The 21,353-nt window shown below is 36.3% G+C and overlaps 1 protein-coding gene across 3 annotated transcripts in view; it reads left to right on the forward strand.

Annotated features, from left to right (window-relative positions):
* Positions 1-17,750, forward strand: part of LOC140157335 (phospholipid scramblase family member 5-like) — a 37,529-nt gene extending 19,779 nt beyond the window's left edge. For all 3 annotated transcript variants that reach the window (XM_072180490.1, XM_072180491.1, XM_072180489.1), the window contains 9 exons: positions 885-1,238; positions 2,039-2,195; positions 4,577-4,654; positions 7,538-7,614; positions 8,222-8,352; positions 12,873-12,993; positions 13,688-13,790; positions 14,302-14,360; positions 15,935-17,750. In XM_072180490.1, the coding sequence (XP_072036591.1) occupies positions 912-1,238; positions 2,039-2,195; positions 4,577-4,654; positions 7,538-7,614; positions 8,222-8,352; positions 12,873-12,993; positions 13,688-13,790; positions 14,302-14,360; positions 15,935-15,985 (1,104 nt within the window). In that variant the 5' untranslated portion in view covers positions 885-911 and the 3' untranslated portion in view covers positions 15,986-17,750. The remainder of the gene's footprint in view (positions 1-884; positions 1,239-2,038; positions 2,196-4,576; positions 4,655-7,537; positions 7,615-8,221; positions 8,353-12,872; positions 12,994-13,687; positions 13,791-14,301; positions 14,361-15,934) is intronic.
* The last annotated feature ends 3,603 nt before the right edge of the window (positions 17,751-21,353 follow it).

A 21,353-nucleotide genomic window follows, 5' to 3' on the forward strand; every position in this document is an offset into this window, starting at 1 on the left:
TCTGGGACAAATTCAAAGTGTATTTTTGCTAAATATGCTTCTTGTCGGTTTCAGCTTCAGGTATTGTTCATGTTTATTTTCTTATGTCATTGTTGTTTCTGTTTCGGATTAGGCTACCTAGATAGATGGCGCTTTATAAATGCTTAAAAAATTAAGGAGCTTACAGGGTGTCTAAATACTTATGTAGGCCTATGTATTATACAAATTGAAGATTGTGGACCTTATATTATGATGATTGAAGGTTGAAGTGATGATATGAGAGGCAAAGAACGTGCAACTGCAACACATTTCAGGTCGGAAATCCTGCAATTGTGTTCAGTTACTTTACAGAATAAAATTGTAGAATTTCTTCTCAATGCTTGCAGTGTGTGCAGTTTGCATAGTGCTTGCGCAAGGTTGTGCATGCTTCGCTGTTACTTGCGCAAGCTTGCAGCAAGCGTGTACATGCTTGCTGCAAGATTGCGCAAGCTTTTTATGGTGATAGAATTTTCGTAAGGGCACCCCCTATATACTGCTTAGCACATGCAGAATAGGTAGTGTATGTGCGAAGTCTCGTGGTTCGGAAGTCACGTAAAGCCGTTGGTCCCGTGTACTGGAAGAGTCAAACCCTGTGCACGTTAAGTGTCGGAGCTATTCGAAAAGAGAAGGGGACCATCCCCGGTCTAAACTGTACACGTTAAGCCCGCGTGCGACAATATTGAGGTATGCACGTATATCGGAAGGAGAAGAACGCCGGTGGTCTTTTTTTTTTTATGGGGGAGTGGACACATAGAGGTTAAAATGGGTTCAAGGTGTATGTAACGTACGTAAAATAAGCTGAAAGGGTGGAAAATAGTGATTTTGTGGGAAGTGGATAACCTCTATTCGTTTATTCCTTCATGCAGGTACATGAATAACAGATTTTAAACAAAATGTCAACGGATCCTATTCCTCTGCAAAACACAGGCCAAGCGCCACCTCCTGCTGATGGACAACCGCCACAGTATGCAGGGCAACCTCCACAAGGACAAAATCCACCACCTGGGCAATATCCACCACCGGGACAAAATCCACCACCCGGACAATATCCACCACCGGGTCAAAATCCACCACCCGGGCAATATCCGCCGCCTGGGCAATATCCTGCACCGGGGCAGTATCCACCGCCTGGACAATATCCACCACCCGGACAGTATCCACAGAACGGACAATATCCGCCACCCGGACAGTACCCACCTGGCCAGCCCGGAGTCCCGCCTGTAAGTTAAACATTCGATCCACGGCGATCCTGACTTTTAGACCCGAGCTATAATAAGGTTAAAATTTCTTATTTATTAAATTAAACTTTATTCATAACCTCGTTAATATACGCGATGTGTTTAATCCAATCACAGACAATAACGTTTAAATACGCGGACGCAAATGCAGGTTATTGAAAAAGTATAATGACCGCGGCTCGTGACGTAGCTAGAATTACACTTTACAATGACCGCGTCACGTGACGTGTTATGCATTCGAACAATTTACCCGGACGCTGGCCGCAGTATTTGGACATCGCCTGATTGCAGGCGGCAGTACGCAACACGTGATGTACGAGTCTGGCGAAGATACAGGGCTGACAGCCCCATTCTAAATACACGGTTAGCAATTGTCGTACCCCAACGGTTTTAGAGTAAGATAATTTTGCTTTGACACCACATAACAAATTTAGAATTGTTTGTGAAGATTTCATGATTGTGTTAAGCCAATGGCGACGTCATATGGCGATATCGCTTCCACCACCACCTGCCTAATTGCTCGCTAGTGTGATTGATTCCTAGCGGCATTTCCCTTATGGGCTATTCGATTTTTTTGCAGGGAAAGACGAAAGATACAGTTAAAATTATCTTTTGTTTTCAAATATAAAAGAAGAAAATGTGACGTAAATTAAATTTTAAAATGTCTAAAGTGACGGTTATGAATGAGGTTAATGACTTCAACTGATAGAAAATCCATAACCTAAACCGATAGGGTTACCCCACCCCTTTAAATTTATGCGTTCATTGTATCGAATACGCAGGTTGCAGGTCAACCAGGAGTACCAGGTCAACCCGGGGGTGCCCCTCCAGCGCAATGGATGCCTATGCCACAAGGTGTTGTTGGATGTCCACCAGGGCTGGAATACCTGACACAGATTGACCAGATACTTGTACATCAACAAGTAGAACTTATTGAGGGTAAGTTTAGAATTTTTCGCGTTTATTATAGTGTTGGAATTGACACTAAGTGTTGGAACTATAATTTTAGTGGTGGGATTATAGTGGTGGAATATAGTGTTGGAATTGACATAAACTGCCCAGTGCAACATTTCTAGAAGTTATATTATAACACAGTTGAAGATATACATACAGCTTCAAAATTACATGCATATAGTTATGTGCTGCCATGATATTAATGCGCTACATTATGTTGTTGTATTTTTAATAATATTCCTCCAAACTTGATGCGATTATTATATAAAATAGTATTATTAAAAACCATTTTTTCCTCTAAAACCCAACGCTAACCTGCCCTAGGTCGATGTCACCTTTGGTCGATATCATCGACTCTTTCACCCTCCACTTGATACATGCATATCAGCTCTCTCTGAGCTCATATTTCCATCAATGGACTGGTTGTATGAAAGTTGAAACTAGGATTATACCATTTTGTGACAGGGAATTGCTTAATATATTAACCCTTAATAAATGAAGAAAGAAAAAGTTTTCATTTAAATAAATACTTAATCAATTTTAATAAATGTCATCCAAGGTCTAAGGTCATCAATCGGATACTGTCATGACCGTAGAAGCGACAGAGTTTTATATCAGTTTAGAAATAATAAAAATTCCTTTAAAAGGAATAGGGCGGGCAAATGAAAAATTGTCAAGAGAAATGAAAGAATGAGTAAGTCTTCACAATTAAAAACAGGGAAAATATGACACAACATCGATTTCCAATGGGGGAATAACACAAAACGTATAAACAAAGTTAAAAGAGTTTAATAACTTTATACGTTTATACGTTTGTTATTCCCCCATTGGAGGTTGTGTCATATTTTCCCTGATTTTAATCTTATCTATTGCTTATCCTTTATTCTCTGCTGGTCAGTTGGAACAGATTTTCCCTGTTTTTATATTAACCCGTCACATCATAACAGAAGACGTTTTATGTTAACATTTTATATAAAACATTGTTATAAAACCTTTGTAGATAACAGTTATTTAAAACATTTTCGTAATCATACCTAGAGTTTTTTTTATCATCAGAACTGATAGAAAGACTTCTGCTCATCTTCTCTGGTGAGACAAAAGGGCTGGGGTATCTTTCCATATCAAAGTTTAAAAATCTGTCATATCAATTTCCTCAATATGTTGTTTTGATACAACTTAGAGGGGAAAACTTTGATTTTACAATATTTCGATATTATTTTTTAACTTTGTAACTTTATTATGATTAACATAACTGTATTTCAAAGCGCCAAACTATATCAATATTTTGTCCCAACAAAAATAATCCAGGGAATAAAATATTCATTCATATGTTTATTTATTTTATTCAACCTGGGCCATTTCTACTGGTGCACATGCATTCTAACAATTTGTCTATAATACCTGATACAAGCATTATCAAGCACAATTTGTCACAAGATTTGAAAAGTAAATAGCCTATGTACACACTGAACACAATGTACATACAAGCTGTATTTAAGTCCATACAGAAGCTGTCAGTATAAAATGATATATATGACCTTCAAGATGCTGTTAATTTAGCCCAAAGATTAGGAAAACTAGCAAAACTGGTGAGCTGGTACTGTTCAAATAAAAACATCTGCAAATCTTGCTGCAATTTCCAAATAGTATTTCTATTACTTAAATAATTATTTTTGTTATTTCTTTTAATACAAACACATTACTGCCTATGACGACTTTATCGTATTACTTACATATCAAAAGCAAGTAATAATTACAAAACTTACCGTAAACTATCACCTCTGTGGGTGTTTGAGATATAACCGGCACGAATATTTTCTCAACACTGCGGCATGTGAAAAAGTAGGTCAATAGTCAGAGAATACAGGGCGGGTGCGGCACACCGCACCCGCCCAAAAAGTATCTCTCCTGGAATATTTGTGAACATTATGTTTCTGAAATGAAAAATTAAAGAATTAGGATTCTTTCATATATTTATCATTGTTTGATGACATAAAGTTTTTAACTAAATCAAATACTTGAACTTACATTTTTATTTTTGCAACTTGCTACGTTGCGTCTGAAACCATCAGACTTCATCAAGCAACTGACCCGCTGGGCTGGTCATGTGACACTTTGAGACAGCTAGGGATCGTCTTGATGGTCCGGTCCCATGCGTGAGATAAGTTGAATGTGTCTTAGTCCCCCTTTCAAGTGTCACGTGACCAGCCCAGCGGGTCAGTTGCTTGATGAAGTCTGATGGTTTCAGACGCAACGTAGCAAGTTTCAAAAAACAAGTTCCAGTATTTGATTTAATTCAAAACTTTGTGATTCTAACGACTGGATAACTGAGAATATTCACTATTATGTCAATGTTCTGTTTTCAGTGATCACAAATTTGGAAACGTGTAACCGGTATCAAATAAAGAACAGTCTTGGCCAACAAGTCTACTTTGCAAATGAAGGTACAGGGTATAATACTTAATTAATAGTGATTAAATTTAGCATAATTATCATCAATGTTGTTGTAGCAGTACTATTGAAAAGTGGTCCACATCCCTGGAATTTATGATTGGGTTCCATGATCGTGTAATTACAATGTATACGTACTGGTCTAATCATAACGACATCTTTGGGCCTATACATGCTTTGTACGGAGAGGGTAAAATTATCTTGAGATATCCCTATAATATGAAAACCACTGGAGAAAGGGGTATGAAAATATCTAATAATATACTTCTAGTGCCCGTTTCTATTCATCGTTATGTATTCTTCTCCCGTGCATTATTTTCGCGAATTACTTCGCGTGCAGGTTTATATAAACCTGCACGCTAAACAATACATTATCTAAATCCCGCACGCTAAAGAATAGATTTTAGATAATACGTGCACGCTCAAATACTAGAAATACTGCTTTCACATTACTATATAACTTATATAACTATGTCCGATATATATACCACCAAAAAAGTACGAATATACATTCTGTGGTGTTAAAATAGTTATAGGGTATGGTATTTTTCCATGCGCACTTTGTAAATCATAGGTTACAAACTGTTCTATTTTGCAACTATCATTGCCATAAATTATGATTAATGAACTCAAATAAATCAAACATCAAATGAGAATATTCGAGCTTATATTAATCAAAAAGGGCTAAAAACAGGTGGACCATAATTATACAAGATGACACCATTACACAATATTCAGCATTTTACAAATGAATTACATGTAGGCCTATATCTAAGATAACATAAACACGCCCGGGAAACACACACTAGCGTGCAATATCATGATCATGCTTTATAATACTGAAAAAATAAAAAAAATTCCACTGTCGTGTGTTTTAACAATATTAGTAGATTTTAAAGTTCAAATTGTAGAACTATAAAGTCCAGTTGATATTGATATATAAGTTTATTCTCTCATCTCCATTCACCGTAGTACTATACATAGTGGGACGTCAAAATCGATTGTTTCCAGGTCAACTGCTTCAGTGCTCTCGATATTAAATGATCACAACATAAAGGCAATTGGTTACAAACCATGCGTGAATAAGTTACTAAAGTATGACGTATGGCGCAATCGATACCATTGATAGCTAACTTATACAGTGATTGATTTTCTTGACCAGTTACTAGCAAATGCTACCTGGTCAATGACCTGACAGTGTTTTTAAAATTTAAAATATTTTACCTAATATTCAAACTAATATAATGAATGCAGCAATTAATATTGCCTATTGTTTTAATACACTCAAAGTATATGACGGATAATGTACTCGTGCAAATGCATTCGTCAAGATAATCGCACTTGCCATGGAGTTATTGCATTTAGCTCTCGAGCCTATCGGCTCTCGAGCTAAATGCAATAACTCCACGGCGCGTGCGATTATCTTGACTAATGCATTGCACTCAGTTCATTATCCTTATCATATACTTCTAGTGCCCGTTTCTATTCATCGTTATGTATTCTTCTCCCGTGCATTATTTTCGCGAATTACTTCGCGTGCAGGTTTATATAAACCTGCACGCTAAACAATACATTATCTAAATCCCGCACGCTAAAGAATAGATTTTAGATAATACGTGCACGCTCAAATACTAGAAATACTGCTTTCACATTACTATATAACTTATATAACTATGTCCGATATATATACCACCAAAAAAGTACGAATATACATTCTGTGGTGTTAAAATAGTTATAGGGTATGGTATTTTTCCATGCGCACTTTGTAAATCATAGGTTACAAACTGTTCTATTTTGCAACTATCATTGCCATAAATTATGATTAATGAACTCAAATAAATCAAACATCAAATGAGAATATTCGAGCTTATATTAATCAAAAGGGCTAAAACAGGTGGACCATAATTATACAAGATGCCACCATTAAAACATATTCAGCATTACACAAATGAATTACATGTAGGCCTATATCTAAGATAACATAAACACGCCTGGGAAACACACAGTAGCGCATAATATCATGATCATGCTTTATAATACTGAAAAAATAAAAAAAATTCCACTGTCGTGTGTTTTAACAATATTAGTAGATTTTAAAGTTCAAATTGTAGAACTATAAAGTCCAGTTGATATTGATATATAAGTTTATTCTCTCATCTCCATTCACCGTAGTACTATACATAGTGGGACGTCATAAAGGCAATTGGTTACAAACCATGCGTGAATAAGTTACTAAAGTATGACGTATGGCGCAATCGATACCATTGATAGCTAACTTATACAGTGATTGATTTTCTTGACCAGTTACTAGCAAATGCTACCTGGTCAATGACCTGACGGTGTTTTTAAAATTTAAGATATTTTACCTAATATTCAAACTAATATAATGAATGCAGCAATTAATATTGCCTATTGTTTTAATACACTCAAAGTATATGACGGATAATGTACTCGTGCAAATGCATTCGTCAAGATAATCGCACTTGCCATGGAGTTATTGCATTTGAGCTCTCGAGCCTATCGGTTCTCGAGCTAAATGCAATAACTCCACGGCGCGTGCGATTATCTTGACTAATGCATTGCACTCAGTTCATTATCCTTATCATAACGAAGTTGTTGATATGTCTCCACCGGACGGGAATTGAACCGGGGACATCTTGTACCAGAGTCAAAGACCAACCGCTTGTATCTTTATAGATGGATTCTTTACTATAGAGCAACACAGACCGTATGAAAATTCACCCGTGTTAGAAGTTTCTAAAATGGGAGAAAATTTGTTCAAAGTCGCTCTTCTTGTGCATGTGCTAAAAACGACATGTATTTATAACCAATGAAAGGTATATCATTCTTTAGTTTAAAAATTATCCCACTTACAGAGTCGGATGCATTTCAGCGGCAATGCTGTGGTGCAAATCGTGGATTTGTGATGCATATTACCGATAATAATCAACAGGTATGAATTATACATGATGCTCTCGAATAATCATTGCGTAAATGCGGCAGGACCTCTCTCATATCCCATAATTGCGATTATGCGACAGGACCTCTCTCATATCCCATAATTGCGATTATGCGACAGGACGTCTCTCATATCTCATAATTCCGATTATACGGCAGGACCTCTCTCATATCCCCAAATTGCGATTATGCGACAGGACGTCTCTCATATATCATAATTGCGATTATACGGCAGGATGCCTCTCATATCCCCTAATTGCGATTATGCGGCAGGACATCTTTCGTATCCCATAATTGCGATTATGAGCTATTATGCAGCAGTACGTCTTTCATCCCCTATTTTAATAATTATTTTACATCAACATAATTCAATCATTCTTTATTTATACAAATATACATACAAAGACATCATGCATGGTATAAACACCGTGGTATACATCAAAAGCATACTACATACAAGATTACAAGACAAAGAAAACAATTCATATAAATACCAAATAGTTCATAAACAATAAATGCCTTTGTTTAGATAAAACAATTAATTGAGTTTGATTGGATGGAATTTGCAATTTCTTTCTAAATGCATGCATATTACCATTTAGGAGGTTATGAGAGTTAGTCGGGAATTCAAATGCTGTGCCGGATGTTGTTGGTGTGCTGGTTCGGACAGCTGTGCCCTGGAAATACAAGTGGAAGCACCTGTAGGAACTGTGATAGGTCACGTCAGACAAGCGTAAGTGAAATGCTATACACACACTATAGTTTGATCAGCTCGTAATTGGCGGACCTTATAACATCGCGGATAAATATCAATATATTTTATTTCGAGAATTGTCTTGTGACATCTCACCAGAACCATCACGATTTATCAATTCAAGTCCACTTTCTTTATGTACATTATAAACCAGACAGACTTTATATCACTTCTAACGTGGGTCTACTTTTCGGCGTAGTGGTAAAAGCCTAACAATTCCCGCCATTTACGAGCTGATCAAACTTTATAAGTGTATAAGCGTAGTGCATGGAGTAAGTTAATGTGAGCATGAAAAATGTCACTGTAACTTGAACAGTTCTAACATGTTATAGGCCTATACAATCAAGTGCATGGACAGTTTTTCAAGTGTCCCAAGGCATTTTACACTTGATTGTAGTTAAAAAGATTAATTCTTTAATGAATAATAGTGGATTCCAAACGAGCTTGAGTTGCGGGACTTTAACATTGCCTGAAATAACTAAATCAGAAACACATGATACCGACCTCTTCTAAAATGCAGTATAGAGCCGCTGATTGTATATAATGAGCCCTTCAACTGAAAATACTGAAAAATGAAGTTACTCCGAATTCATTAAAAATATCCACTGGTATATACTCCAAATCCGTGTGAAAACAGTGACCGTAATAGCAACAAAACTACCATTTTCCGCAAATGTCCTTTAATGTCCATAAAGCCAATAAAGCAGATACCCAGCAAACACAAAAACGTTTTAAAAACGTTTTAAATAAGTTATATTAAAAACGTTTTAATAACATTAAAATGTCGGGTTATATAAAGGTCATGATAACGTTTTAAAACGTTTTGTATGAAAACACACTACAACAATATTTTTAAATGTTTTCAACAAATGTTAATGTAAACTATTTTTGTAAACATTTTTGCAAAATATTGTGTCAATACTTAAATAACATTATGTCAAAATGTTTGAACCCAGCAAACACAGAAATGTTCTTAAAATGTTTTTTACAAAACCTTTTAATAACAATTAAATGTCGGGTTATATAAAGGTCATGAAAACGTTTTTAAAACGTTATTGAAAATATTTTGGGCAAACATTTTTCGCAAAATATTTTTCAACTAAAATAACATTCTGTTTAGAATGTTTTGTATTAAGTTTTCAAGAATGTTTTTGGAATGTTATTAAAACGTTTTTATACCCTTTATATAACCCGACATTTAAACGTTTTCTGTAAAACATTTTTGTTTGCTGAGCAGTAGATTATCAAAAAATCTTTTTAAGGTTATGAAAACGTTTTATACTCTTAATATACCCTTTATATAACCCGACATTTAAACGTTTTCTGACAACCTTTTATAACCTTTTGCGAATGATGTCGAAAACGTTTTGTGTTTGCTGGGATATGACTAATAACACTTATATGGTTAAACACCCCTGCACATATATATAAAGTGGTCCAGTGGCCTACAAAAAACAACAACTGATGTTTGCATCTTATAGTATAGATTAATTCATAACAGTTTTTTGAAGATTTGAGCGCACAAAATAAAGTCCCGGTCATTTTGCTGCCAGGGTCCTTTTCCTTAAATCCGCGACTGCTGATCTACACCATACTGAAACCAAAAACAATAGTAGACTACTAGCAGGGGCGGCGCCAGGGTATTTTGATAGGGGGGGCAAAACAATTTGTGAAATTTGTTATGCAGCGCGACAGCGCTTGCCATTGCACTTGCGCGACGCAGGGGGGTGTCTGAAGGGGGATGTGCCCCCCTCAGAATTTGGAAATTTTTTTTTTTGAAAGCACAAATGAAGCCATTTGATGCACCATTTTCACCCTTTTCGCAAGCGCATAGGGCGCTGGTACCTAATTCTGAGATGGGGTTTGTGTACACTAAAGATTAGCTAAGATTATAGCCTTCTTCTATTGGTATGAATTATTTTTTTACTTCTCGTGGTGGAAATGTTTTTGATGTCTGCTAATTCGATTTGCAAGGAAAAGAAAGTATGTTTTGCCGTTTCAACGAACGAAAACGATTGAGTATTGCCAAAGTTATGTTTGAATTAATTATGACTTAAAAAGTTATCATAGGTTAGGCCTACACATATAAACATAAACTTGTTCAGCAATCAGCAGTATATCAAAAAAATGACATGGTCAAAGCGGGGGAATGATCACGAGGTCATATCAGTGGACTACTGATGTTTGGTTGCCTGTGAGTGCATAATTGATATGTTGATAACAGATCTAATAATGTTGTGGAATCAAAATCTTCATTATATGGACCACATTGAAGTCAAAGTAATTATCTATCCTATCCTGTATCGTTTTATGGATAAAATTGACTCAAAATGTTATTGATGATATTATTGCTATCTTTAACATCAGTTTTGTCTTTTCAACGGGAAAATCCGATTGAAAATAAAGTTTTTAGGGGCTAGCTATAATATTGAACAATATATATCCCATATTTTGACATGCACTTATAGAAAATAAATAAATTATTGTCTTACTTTATAAATGATAAATACTGTAAAATGACACATAACTAAAGTGAGGCCAATTCTATCTTTTTATTTGATTCATAAAATTACATTCAACAAAATGATTGAAGACTGAGAAAACACACAATGCAGACTACAGAATGGAGTAGGTAAGATGCCATGTCCATAGCTTTGCAGGAGTTTCGGACTAACAATCAACACATTAAAAAATACAGTTTAAAAGTGAAGATTGTAGTGAATGATCAGTCCTTTATCATGTGCTTGCCACTATCTACTTTATAGTAAACTATACATTGCGAAATAATATAAAATTATTTTAAAATAAAATGTGCATGTAAGTTGAGTTAACATAGCGAATTAACTAACAACTGCAGTGTATTTCTTGATTTTTATAATAAGCATGGGTAAAAAGCAGTAAAGACAAAAATACAGAACAATTTGGAGTAATGAATTAAAGAGTTGACAGGAGTATAGGAGTTAATGTGTTTTGCTGTTTCAGTGTGCATGTTCTCACCATTGATGGTTTGGTGAACTGTCATGTAACATGGATGTAAGCGTGATCCTAAAAATGCCTTTCACGGTGACCCAAACTATTTACAAGACCTCTTCTGCATTGACGCTGGCCTTCCCTTTTAAAGGGAATTTTTATTAGGGTTATTTATTTATTTTCCAACCGCATATTTTTATGGATTTCATTCACGGGCCCGACTTTCAGCCCGCTGGTTTTTAGGCATGGACCGTTACTCAATAGTAAATCCAGCACCTATTGGCAACAAAATAAGTTCATGGTACAAATGTGCACGAAGTGAAATATGGTGGAAATGTCAAATAAAGTCGCGCGAAGCGCGAAAAAATTGGCACTTTTTAGGCTAAAATGGCCAAATATGAGAATACAGGCGTCAACATTGGGGAATGATTGTATGGACCATCTACCCTATCAAAATATTGGGGGGATTTATATCCCACACCCCGGGTCGGATCTACGCCTCTGGTCGCAACACGGTGTATGTTAAGTCAGTTGCATTGTATATGATATGCCGGTTTTTTTTAATAATATAAAAATAAAATGATATGAACGGGGGTGTCTTGAGGTTGGAAATATTTCAAACTGAAAGCCGTATTAAATCAGGAGCGTAGGCGGGAGGTAGTCACCCCCTATGATCACTAAAAGCCTAAAAAGGTCCACTTTGCGAGCGTAGCGAGCGAAAAAATTAGGTTCTTTATGCTTTCTTGGTCAAAATTTTAGAAAAAGGTCCAAAACAGGTCCACCTTTTCAAAATCAGCCCCAAATAAATCCTGGCTACGGCCGGCCGTAATGAAGCCAATTGCTTATTGGTGGATAATTGTTACACTATTTCTGAGAGAGGCGTTCTAGTATATAGGTTCTGGATATATACAATGTGATGAAACCCCGTAAAAGTTGTGTGATATCGGACTGAAAGTAAACTTACCGTATTTATAATGATTAATTGCTGCATGACACAGAATTGCAGGTGTTGCCGCGCCAGGAAAGTGATGTAGCCAGGATAGTTGAGAGAAAAGGCAAGAGAGGCCATGTGACTTTTATGGGGGGAAATTTGCCGAAAATGGGCCCAAAATATAAAACCAACAACTTTAAAACCGCATTCCACAGGGGGCAAGATGTCCGAAGGGGAATTTCCCCTTCTCCTAACCATGGCCAGGGAGGGAATGGCTCCTTTTCTTCTTCTCCTTCCTCTCTTTCTCTCCCCTCCCTTTTCTCTCTCCTTCTTCTCTCTCGCTTTTTCCTTCCTTTTACCTATTTTTTGAAAATCATAGGGGGGGCAATTGCCCCCCTTGCCCCCCCTGTGGCGCCGCCCCTGACTACTAGTATTTGTCAGGTTTGTTAGCACGGTTAAAGCCAAGAAGTGAATACTGATGATATTCGTAGCAAATCATGGATAGTTATCTAAAGGATCTGAATAGATTTTTATTCATGAATGATCGTGACGAATTTTAAATAAAAGTGGCCACCTGTTGTTGTGTTTTACCTTACAGATTCAGTCCAATGCCACCTCGATTCACAATTCTTGATGCAAACAAAACAGAACTGCTGAAAGTTGAAGGACCTGGCTGCTTATGTCAAGGACCATGCTGTACAGGGGATCAAGAGTTTGATGTAAGTGGAAAAATATTTACAATTATGTAGACGTCGCGCATAGAAACGCGTGTCACACACTACGCTATACATTTCAGTTTTGGCTACCCGGTCCGTCCGGGGGCGTACTTTTTTCTGCAACCATAACGGGATGCAAAATTTTATTAAATCCTAACCCTAACTCTAACCCTAACACTTACCCTAACCCTAACACTTACCCTAACTCTAACCCTATAAACCCTAACCTTAACCCTAAACCGTTCCTATGGGTTATAAAAAATGTGCGTCCCGTTATGGTTGCAGACAAAAATTAAGCGTCCGGGAGTTCGTCATACCGCAGATGCCTGGTTCCGGTGCCTGGTACAAATGCTGTTGTACATTATTCTTTGTGCGAACAATTTCAATTGAAAACACGCTACCTGCGGAAGCAGTTGCGGCATATCCATTTGTCAATGTTTCCAGATAATCAGATATACTCGTAGCTTTGTCAGCTTTGGTATATCAGCTCTCCAGAATTTTACTCGCACATTTTGCTTCCTCACGTTCACACTGCATCGGGCTGCATATCTGCATTTAATCACCTTACTACTTATATAAGTTCGGCATTGTTTTAAAACCTTTGGTGAAGATATACCAATCGATCCTATTTTGTAAAGACAAGGACATAAAGCAAGGAGTGAACCTAATCTCAACTGAATTATTTTTTTCTTTTTAGGTTACAAATCTAGAGGAGACGTCTACCGTAGGAAAAGTCACCAAGCAGTGGGGTGGATATGTGAAAGAAATGTATACAACGGCTGATAACTTTGGAGTAACATGTAAGTGAAGGTTTCGAAATAGCCAATGAAGCATTCATTCATTCGTTGGTTCGTTCATTCATTCAAGTTCACTCACATATTCATTCATTCATTCATTCATAAATCCTTGCCATTTATTTCAACCCCTTCCCTTCCTCATTCATAGGCTTAGATCCCGGGAGATGTTAGGATATATTTCCCCAATATTTTGCCAGGGGGTGGTCCATAAAATCATTCCCCCATGTCGACGAATGTGTGTGGGTTTCTGTCCAAATTAACCTCATCCTCATATTTGGCCATTTTAGCCACAAAAGTCACCCTTTTTCGCGCTTTGCGCCATATTTCACCAATTTAGCACCATATTTAGCTTTAATGTTTCGCACGCTTCGCGCCATTTGTTCAATAAGGTACTGGATTCATTATATTTCAACGTCAAAAAGAAATCTACGCAATCGCGCCACTGTCCTCATTCGTGTATGTACCTCACATCATGACATAATAGCTAACATGTTTTCTTTTCTTTTCATTACAGTTCCTATGGACATGGATGTAAAAGTGAAAGCAATATTGATTGGAGCAGTATTTCTTATTGTAAGTATAGACATGGGTGCGAGTTAAGCAGTATTCAGACTTTTTATTGTACGTACAATATTGTATGCAACATATCTACGTTGTTTAATCTATTGCCATTCTATTTACAGTAATGTTTAAGTTCTAACGAATGTTTGATGACGTAAAATCGATAATATATTTCTACTAGATATTACATGTAACATATTATCGATTTTTCGTCATTAAACATTCGTTATAACTTAAACATTACTGGAAATAGAATGGCAATAGATAAATAACGTAGATATGTTGCATACAATATTGTACGTACAATACTCGGAGTCTGTGGAGCGCTTTACAATGTGATGCTATACTTACAAAGGGAAATGATGAAAGGAATTCAGCAAGGCCTGTATGCTCTAAATTAGGTAAAAATTACCAAGGTCCAATCCAAAACAAAAAAACTATTAATATTACATTATTATTAATCCAAAGACAAAGGTCTAGCTACTACTTTGTTTATTTTCAAAAATATCCACAAAGTTTGACCTATTTGGGTCCATAATTTGAAAACCAAGCACAAGTTAGTAACAATAATATGTAATCTTTATTAATTTAAAGTATTTGAAGAGTTTGGTTCCAAAAGGCTGCTTTGTGTAAAACAATAGACCATTTAAATGGTCTATGGTAAAACTAATTTGAAGATATTCCTAAGAGTGGCAGTAACCGTGCCAATCTAATAACATTGGACCACTAGAATAGTTATAACAATTTGTTGGTCAACTTTAAAAAAAATAACTACAAATCTCTTTGACCTCCCACACGCGACGAAGGAAAATTATAAATATCAAACAAATTAATTTTAGAGTTTTTTGATGTTGAAAATAGTTTGAAAATAAGCTAGGGTTACAAAGTATCCATTCTAATAGTTAAACGTCATTTAAACTTTAAAATATTAAAATATACCAGAAAATGTGACACAAGGCAGCTATTGGATTTAGCTCCTTTTGACACGAACTCTTCGTTTTAGACCTTCAGACCGTTTATACCTTTATTTTCCAAATTTCCAAGGTACAGTTGCTTTCCTTTCATCATTAATCTAAAAATGTATACTTTCATTACGTCAGAAGTGATAGTGAAAATAAGTTCAAAACGTTTGCCGCCATACGATCATGCGTGCAACTTCAACCCGTTTATGGTCGCGCATGACCCTTTTGATGGCCGTGGTTCGTGGATGTGGTCGGTGTGTTTCGTAACTTCCTCAGTTGGCACAGAAGGTTACTAACGATATCATTAAAATCAACTTGACAATAATTATATAGTAATAAATTACTTTCCAAAAATGTATACTTTCATTACTTCAAAGGTTATAGTAAAAATAAAGTTCAAAACGTTTGCAACTTTAAGTTAAAGCATAGATTCTGTGGTTAAAGTCGTTCATTACCCTTTTGATGGTCGCGGTTCGTGAATGTGGTCGCGGTGTGTTTAGTAACAGTCTACCTCGGTTGACACAGAAGCTTACTGACGATGAAGAATAACTTGACAAATATATAGTAATACTTTTTAGTGTACTTTTCTTGTCATTTTAACTGGTTATTTCCCATTTCTTTCAGGACTTCATGTACTTTGAACAGAAGCAAAACAACAACAACAACAGGCATTAAGAAAACGACCGAGGACCGTGAACCGTTTTTGAGCTGGAATACAAAGATAAACGAGAATAAGATCATAAACTTGCTCTGTGTGTCACTGCAAATATTAAACGGGTGGGTTGATCCGCTAGTCCTAAGGTCCCAGCAAACACAAAACGTTTTCGACATCATTAGCAAAAGGTTATAAAAAGTTGTCAGAAAACGTTTAAATGTCGGGTTATATAAAGGGTATATAAAGGGTATAAACGTTTTCATAACATTAAAAACATTTTTGATAACCTACTGCAAATATATTAACATAATGTTATTTAAGTGTTGACAAAATATTTGGCCAAAAATGTTTGCAAAAAAATAGTTTACAATAACATTTGGAAACATTTTAAAAATATTGTTGTAGTGTGTTTTCATACAAAACGTTTTAAAACGTTTTCATGACCTTTATATAACCCGACATTTTAATGTTATTAAAACGTTTTACCTGAACCAAAACCCAAAATATAACTTGTTTAAACCGTTTTTAAAACGTTTTTGTGTTTGCTGGGGTGCTTATGTCTAAGGTTCGCTAGTCCAAAGTGTTCAGTAACACCCTAACCCTAACCGTAAATCTAACCCCGACTCTAACCATGACCGTGACCCTAACCTTACCTCTGTCGGACTATAGCAAATCTTATTTTGAGATTAGTCATACTATAGTTTGTATAGCCTACCTTCCTGGGATCCGTAATTTAGATATTGTTTTTTATTGTCGCTCTAAATGTTATGATGCATATAAAAGTATACATTTTCAGAAAGGATACGATGGCTAGGAATCCCACTATTCAAACAGATTCCTGCGAAAAATAACAGAATTTGAGAAAATCATAAAATTTGATTTTACTTAACTGAAAGTATATGAACTATAGCGAACACTCCCCAAAAATAATACAGAGTAACATTGAATTAAAGCCATATTATAACATTTCTTTAAAAATAGATTAGTATTCATTTTCAATAAAATATTAGCATTTACTGTCAGATATGTCCCCTTTTAATTTTGAGCCGAACAAGTGAGGTAAAGCAAAGAAAATAGGAATTTACAACTAGCGCCAATGCATGCTACTCCGGCGGTTGTAATTTGGTACGACCCTCTGGCGTGTGTGTGTTTGTCCCTCATGCCGTGTACGTAGTACTGTGTTGACATCGCATACGCGTTCGACTAATATTTCTATCGTAATAATAAAACGCTGATTCAGGCGGTTTATTCAAATCTCGGATTTTGACTAAACTACAGCACCTAGAGTCTTGATTTTTGCAGAGAATCTTTGTTTACTAAAGTACATTACAATCGTGTAAAAACCTGAATTTAAAATTTTTTTGAGGGCGTTCTCCTCAGCAAATGTTATAATACGGCTTTAAGTTAATGAACACTTCAACACGTGAATAGCTAACGCTTGTACAGTGACAGAGGGATTTTTAGGAAGCGTTCATTTACCAAATTAATGCCTGAAAAATAAGAAGATTAATACGTGATTTAAATATATGAAAGATTGCAGTTGACTACAAATGCTATACGTCTACCCGTACGTCGGTTGAATCAATTCAAATCAATGTGACTGATTTTCAACTGCATATTTTGGAATACGCGTGAGGTGGAACTATTTGTAGTTGTAAATTTTATTTAAAATGTGGTACCTTCTTGTATAGGTGGTATAGTCTTCATTTATAGAGAAATAAAATGAAAAGGTGTGGCTGGGTGGGTGTGTAGCCGTATGTAATGGGATGTGCGCCCTCAAAGGTTATACTAGGGCATAACTAGCATATTGATCTTTTCGAGATAATTGACAAAAACTGTTGATTGCTCCCATAGACTTCTACATGTAAACCAAAGGGTTAAATTTCTGGTTTGGGAATTAAAATTGGGGCATTTTGGATATTCTGTGTGTAGATATTAGGTTCCTGGACCTACCAGTGGTCATAACTCAATTTTGACGAAAGTGTTAGTTATGCCCTTTTGCCATAGGAGGGCAGTATAGGTATCAGTCCCAGGTCCAAACTTATCTGATATTAGTCCAGGGCCTTCTTAAATATTAAACCTGTGTATCCTTTAAGACAAGTTATTGTGGTGTCAAAAGTAAGAAAATAATTTTTTATTTTCTAATCATATGTTACTTATTATTTTGTTAAGATTATAATAAATATTGTAAAACAACTCAGTGTAATAGATATAATATCCAATTATATAGTACATGTATCATGTGTACCTTATCGGACCATTAGTGGTCTTATAGTATACTGTATTTAATACTTTTTTATGTATTTATAACGTTAACGTGTCGGCCTATGAGTCTGATATACCTACTTTAAAAGTGATAATTTATTTCTTATAAAATATGACCTGGAGCTGGAAACAAAATATATTTGAAAAGTCCGTGGTGTAACATAATTTTACTTGCCAGAATGGGAACATTCGTGGCCGGTTTGGGATATGCATACTGGTACTTGAACAGATGTTGAATATATCGAGTTTAGAACCAACTAAAAGCAAATGTAAATGCTTGCAATCAATTAACCGTAAGGTTTTGGTAGAGCTGGAAAAGCAATATAATGCCTTCTGGTATGCATTAATAATTAATTTACTGGAGATGAATGCAGTTCACCAATGTTTATAGCAAAAAAAACAAAACAAAAACATCACGCCAAGGTAGAAGTGCTTTCAATAATACTTTTAGTGCAGCTGAAAAGAGAAGGGCAAGATGTTTTATAGTATTTAGTGATATAAATAAATGTAATTCACTGATTTTTAAGAAGAATTGATACAAAATTGCAGCTGTGTTGTCGTGACATTTTGAACAGTAAATAAGGTTTTATTATCTATGACAATAATCTCCACATTATGGAATTTCAATCATTTTGGGGGCCTTAATTAATATGACGAATGAGACATAAATGGAAATTTAAAACGAGGCTGGTACGTTAGCTTTACTAACTAGGCTACTAACTAGGCTACTATATTGTTATGATCTATATTTTGTATCTATAACTTGTCTTTCTAAATTTACAAAGTAAACTTGTAACATGTTAACCAGTTTTGTGATTTGCATATCTTATAGCTAAACCGAAGTTGAAACACTTAATTGTTCTGATTTTTTTTTTTAACAATTCATCGTGAACACCGCATACGGACGGATCCGAAATTCCTGTAAACCGTGTCTATATAAAACCCGCGGAGTGTCTATCAGCGTGTTTACAGTGGGAGCAGATGTGCGGTGCATTGCGGTATAATTTCTATCCGGTCAGAAATTATCCGTAAACTTGCCCACTATAAACACTAGCAGTATATGTAAATTTATGTACGGTCAGTGGCGTAACCAGTGGGGTGGCCGGGGGGCAAGCTGCCCCCCCCCCGGACACAAAAAAACTGGGAAGAAGAGCAAAAAAATTGGGAAGGGAAAAGGGGGAAGGAGAGAAAAGAGGGAAGAAAAAAGGGAAGGAGAAGAGAAAAAGGGGGAAAAGAGGAAGAAGAAGGGGAAAGAAGAAAAGAAAAAGAGGGGAAAAGGGGAAGGAGAAGAGAAAAGGAAGGGAGAAGAGAAAAGGAAAGAAAGAGGAATTTGAAATTTGTACTCTGAAACACTGATTTTTTAGCTTCTAATATGCCAGAAACCAGGAGCTTCTGGGGGCTCCGCCCCCTTGACCCCCGCCGGGGCTTTGCCCCTAGACCCCACCAGGGCCCTAAGGCGGCCCCTGGACCCCACCCGTTTAACGCTTCGCGGCAAGCCGCTCGCGACTTTTAGTCAAGAATTGGGAAATTTTTCAATCTTCCCCCCCCGGAAGGTCAGGTCTGGTTACGCCCCTGTGTACGGTACATTGATATCCTTCTCAACCGAAGGATATTGTCGCGTGATATTTGCACTATACGCTGGCGAAGTTACGTAATTAATCGGATTAACTACCATAGCAATAGGTACAAACAATTTTGAGTATACCGCACTGCACTACAAGCAGGTTGCACTCATCACCTGTCGTCAATCATATAATAGATTGAATACAATACCGCTCTTTTCAAAGAGACTAATCTTACAGGTGCAAGTGATTAGCATTTCTTTGACATCTATGGTTCAATGCAGAGGTGCCGCATGAACGTAGTAGTGCAGCGCGATATAATCAAAAATTGTTTGTACCTATTGCTATGGTAGTTAATCCGATTATTACGTAACTTCGCCAGCGTATACACATTAGTATAAATTGTGTGCGGTATTACCGGAAGTAGGAGCTTCTTCATGATGCTTAGAACGCGTGCAGGACATTCGGAACGATTCTCACCCCAAGAGGGATCAAAACTGAAGCTACATGTTTGGCGCCATGATCATGTTGTTGAATGGGCTGTTTATAGCTGGCGCCATAAACCCATTCCCCGTGTGACCTCGGGGTCATTGCAAATGTACGATAATATTAGTTGGTATATAAGTTGTGCGGTAACTGTGTCTCACTATAAACAGCAAGAGTATCGGTACATATACAAGGATTATCGTATACGGATACTCAAAATGCGGTATATTCACTATAAACACGCTGTAATAAAAAACATACTAGCACTCGCTTGTTATCAAACGATGGTAGCGAAAGTTCAGTAGTGGCTAACAACGTCAAACGACAAAGTTTGGGATTGGACGCATGATAGCGACTTATCGATCAGATATCGGCAATCACTTTTCCGATAAGCGAGAGAAGTCCGGGGGCACTTCAATATGAAATAATTGTGATATAGGTGTAGGGCTGGGAATTTCGCAGTAAGGGGCATTCGGTGAGAGAAAAATGTAAAAAATATGGGGTCATTGGTGATAATGTGCCAATTCGTCGGCTGTATTCCATAGTGGCGTATAGTGATTTTTGGTCATTTTTTTGAAAATTGGCACATATGTCTTTAATGATGTTCTCTTTCAGTTTTTCTAAGTCTCATCAGTCATAATTAGCTAATTAATTAGTAATTAATTAATTAAATGTGGCGTATAGTTACAAAGTGACATTTTTCGTATTCCATAGTGGCGTATCGACCATACGCCACTTTTTATACACATTTTATAATTATGAAATATCGGCAAAAATGTAAAACATCGTATGTCATAGTGGCGTACGCGTATCGGACCTATACGCCACTATGGAATACGATGTTTTCATTTTTGCCGATATTTCATAATTATAAAATGTGTATAAAAAGTGGCGTATGGTCGATACGCCACTATGGAATACGAAAAAGGTTAGGTATTGCGTTTTGTTCGTTTTCCATAGTGACGTATAGTTTTATTGTCAGTTTGCCAGCAAAAGTATGTATTTATTTCTTTTGAAAAATATATAACAATAAAATCTATTTAGTTTACTACAGAAATTTCACATCATTTACAAA

This window comes from Amphiura filiformis, chromosome 7 (genome assembly GCF_039555335.1).
Source record: "Amphiura filiformis chromosome 7, Afil_fr2py, whole genome shotgun sequence".
NCBI classification, from domain to species: Eukaryota; Metazoa; Echinodermata; class Ophiuroidea; order Amphilepidida; family Amphiuridae; genus Amphiura; species Amphiura filiformis.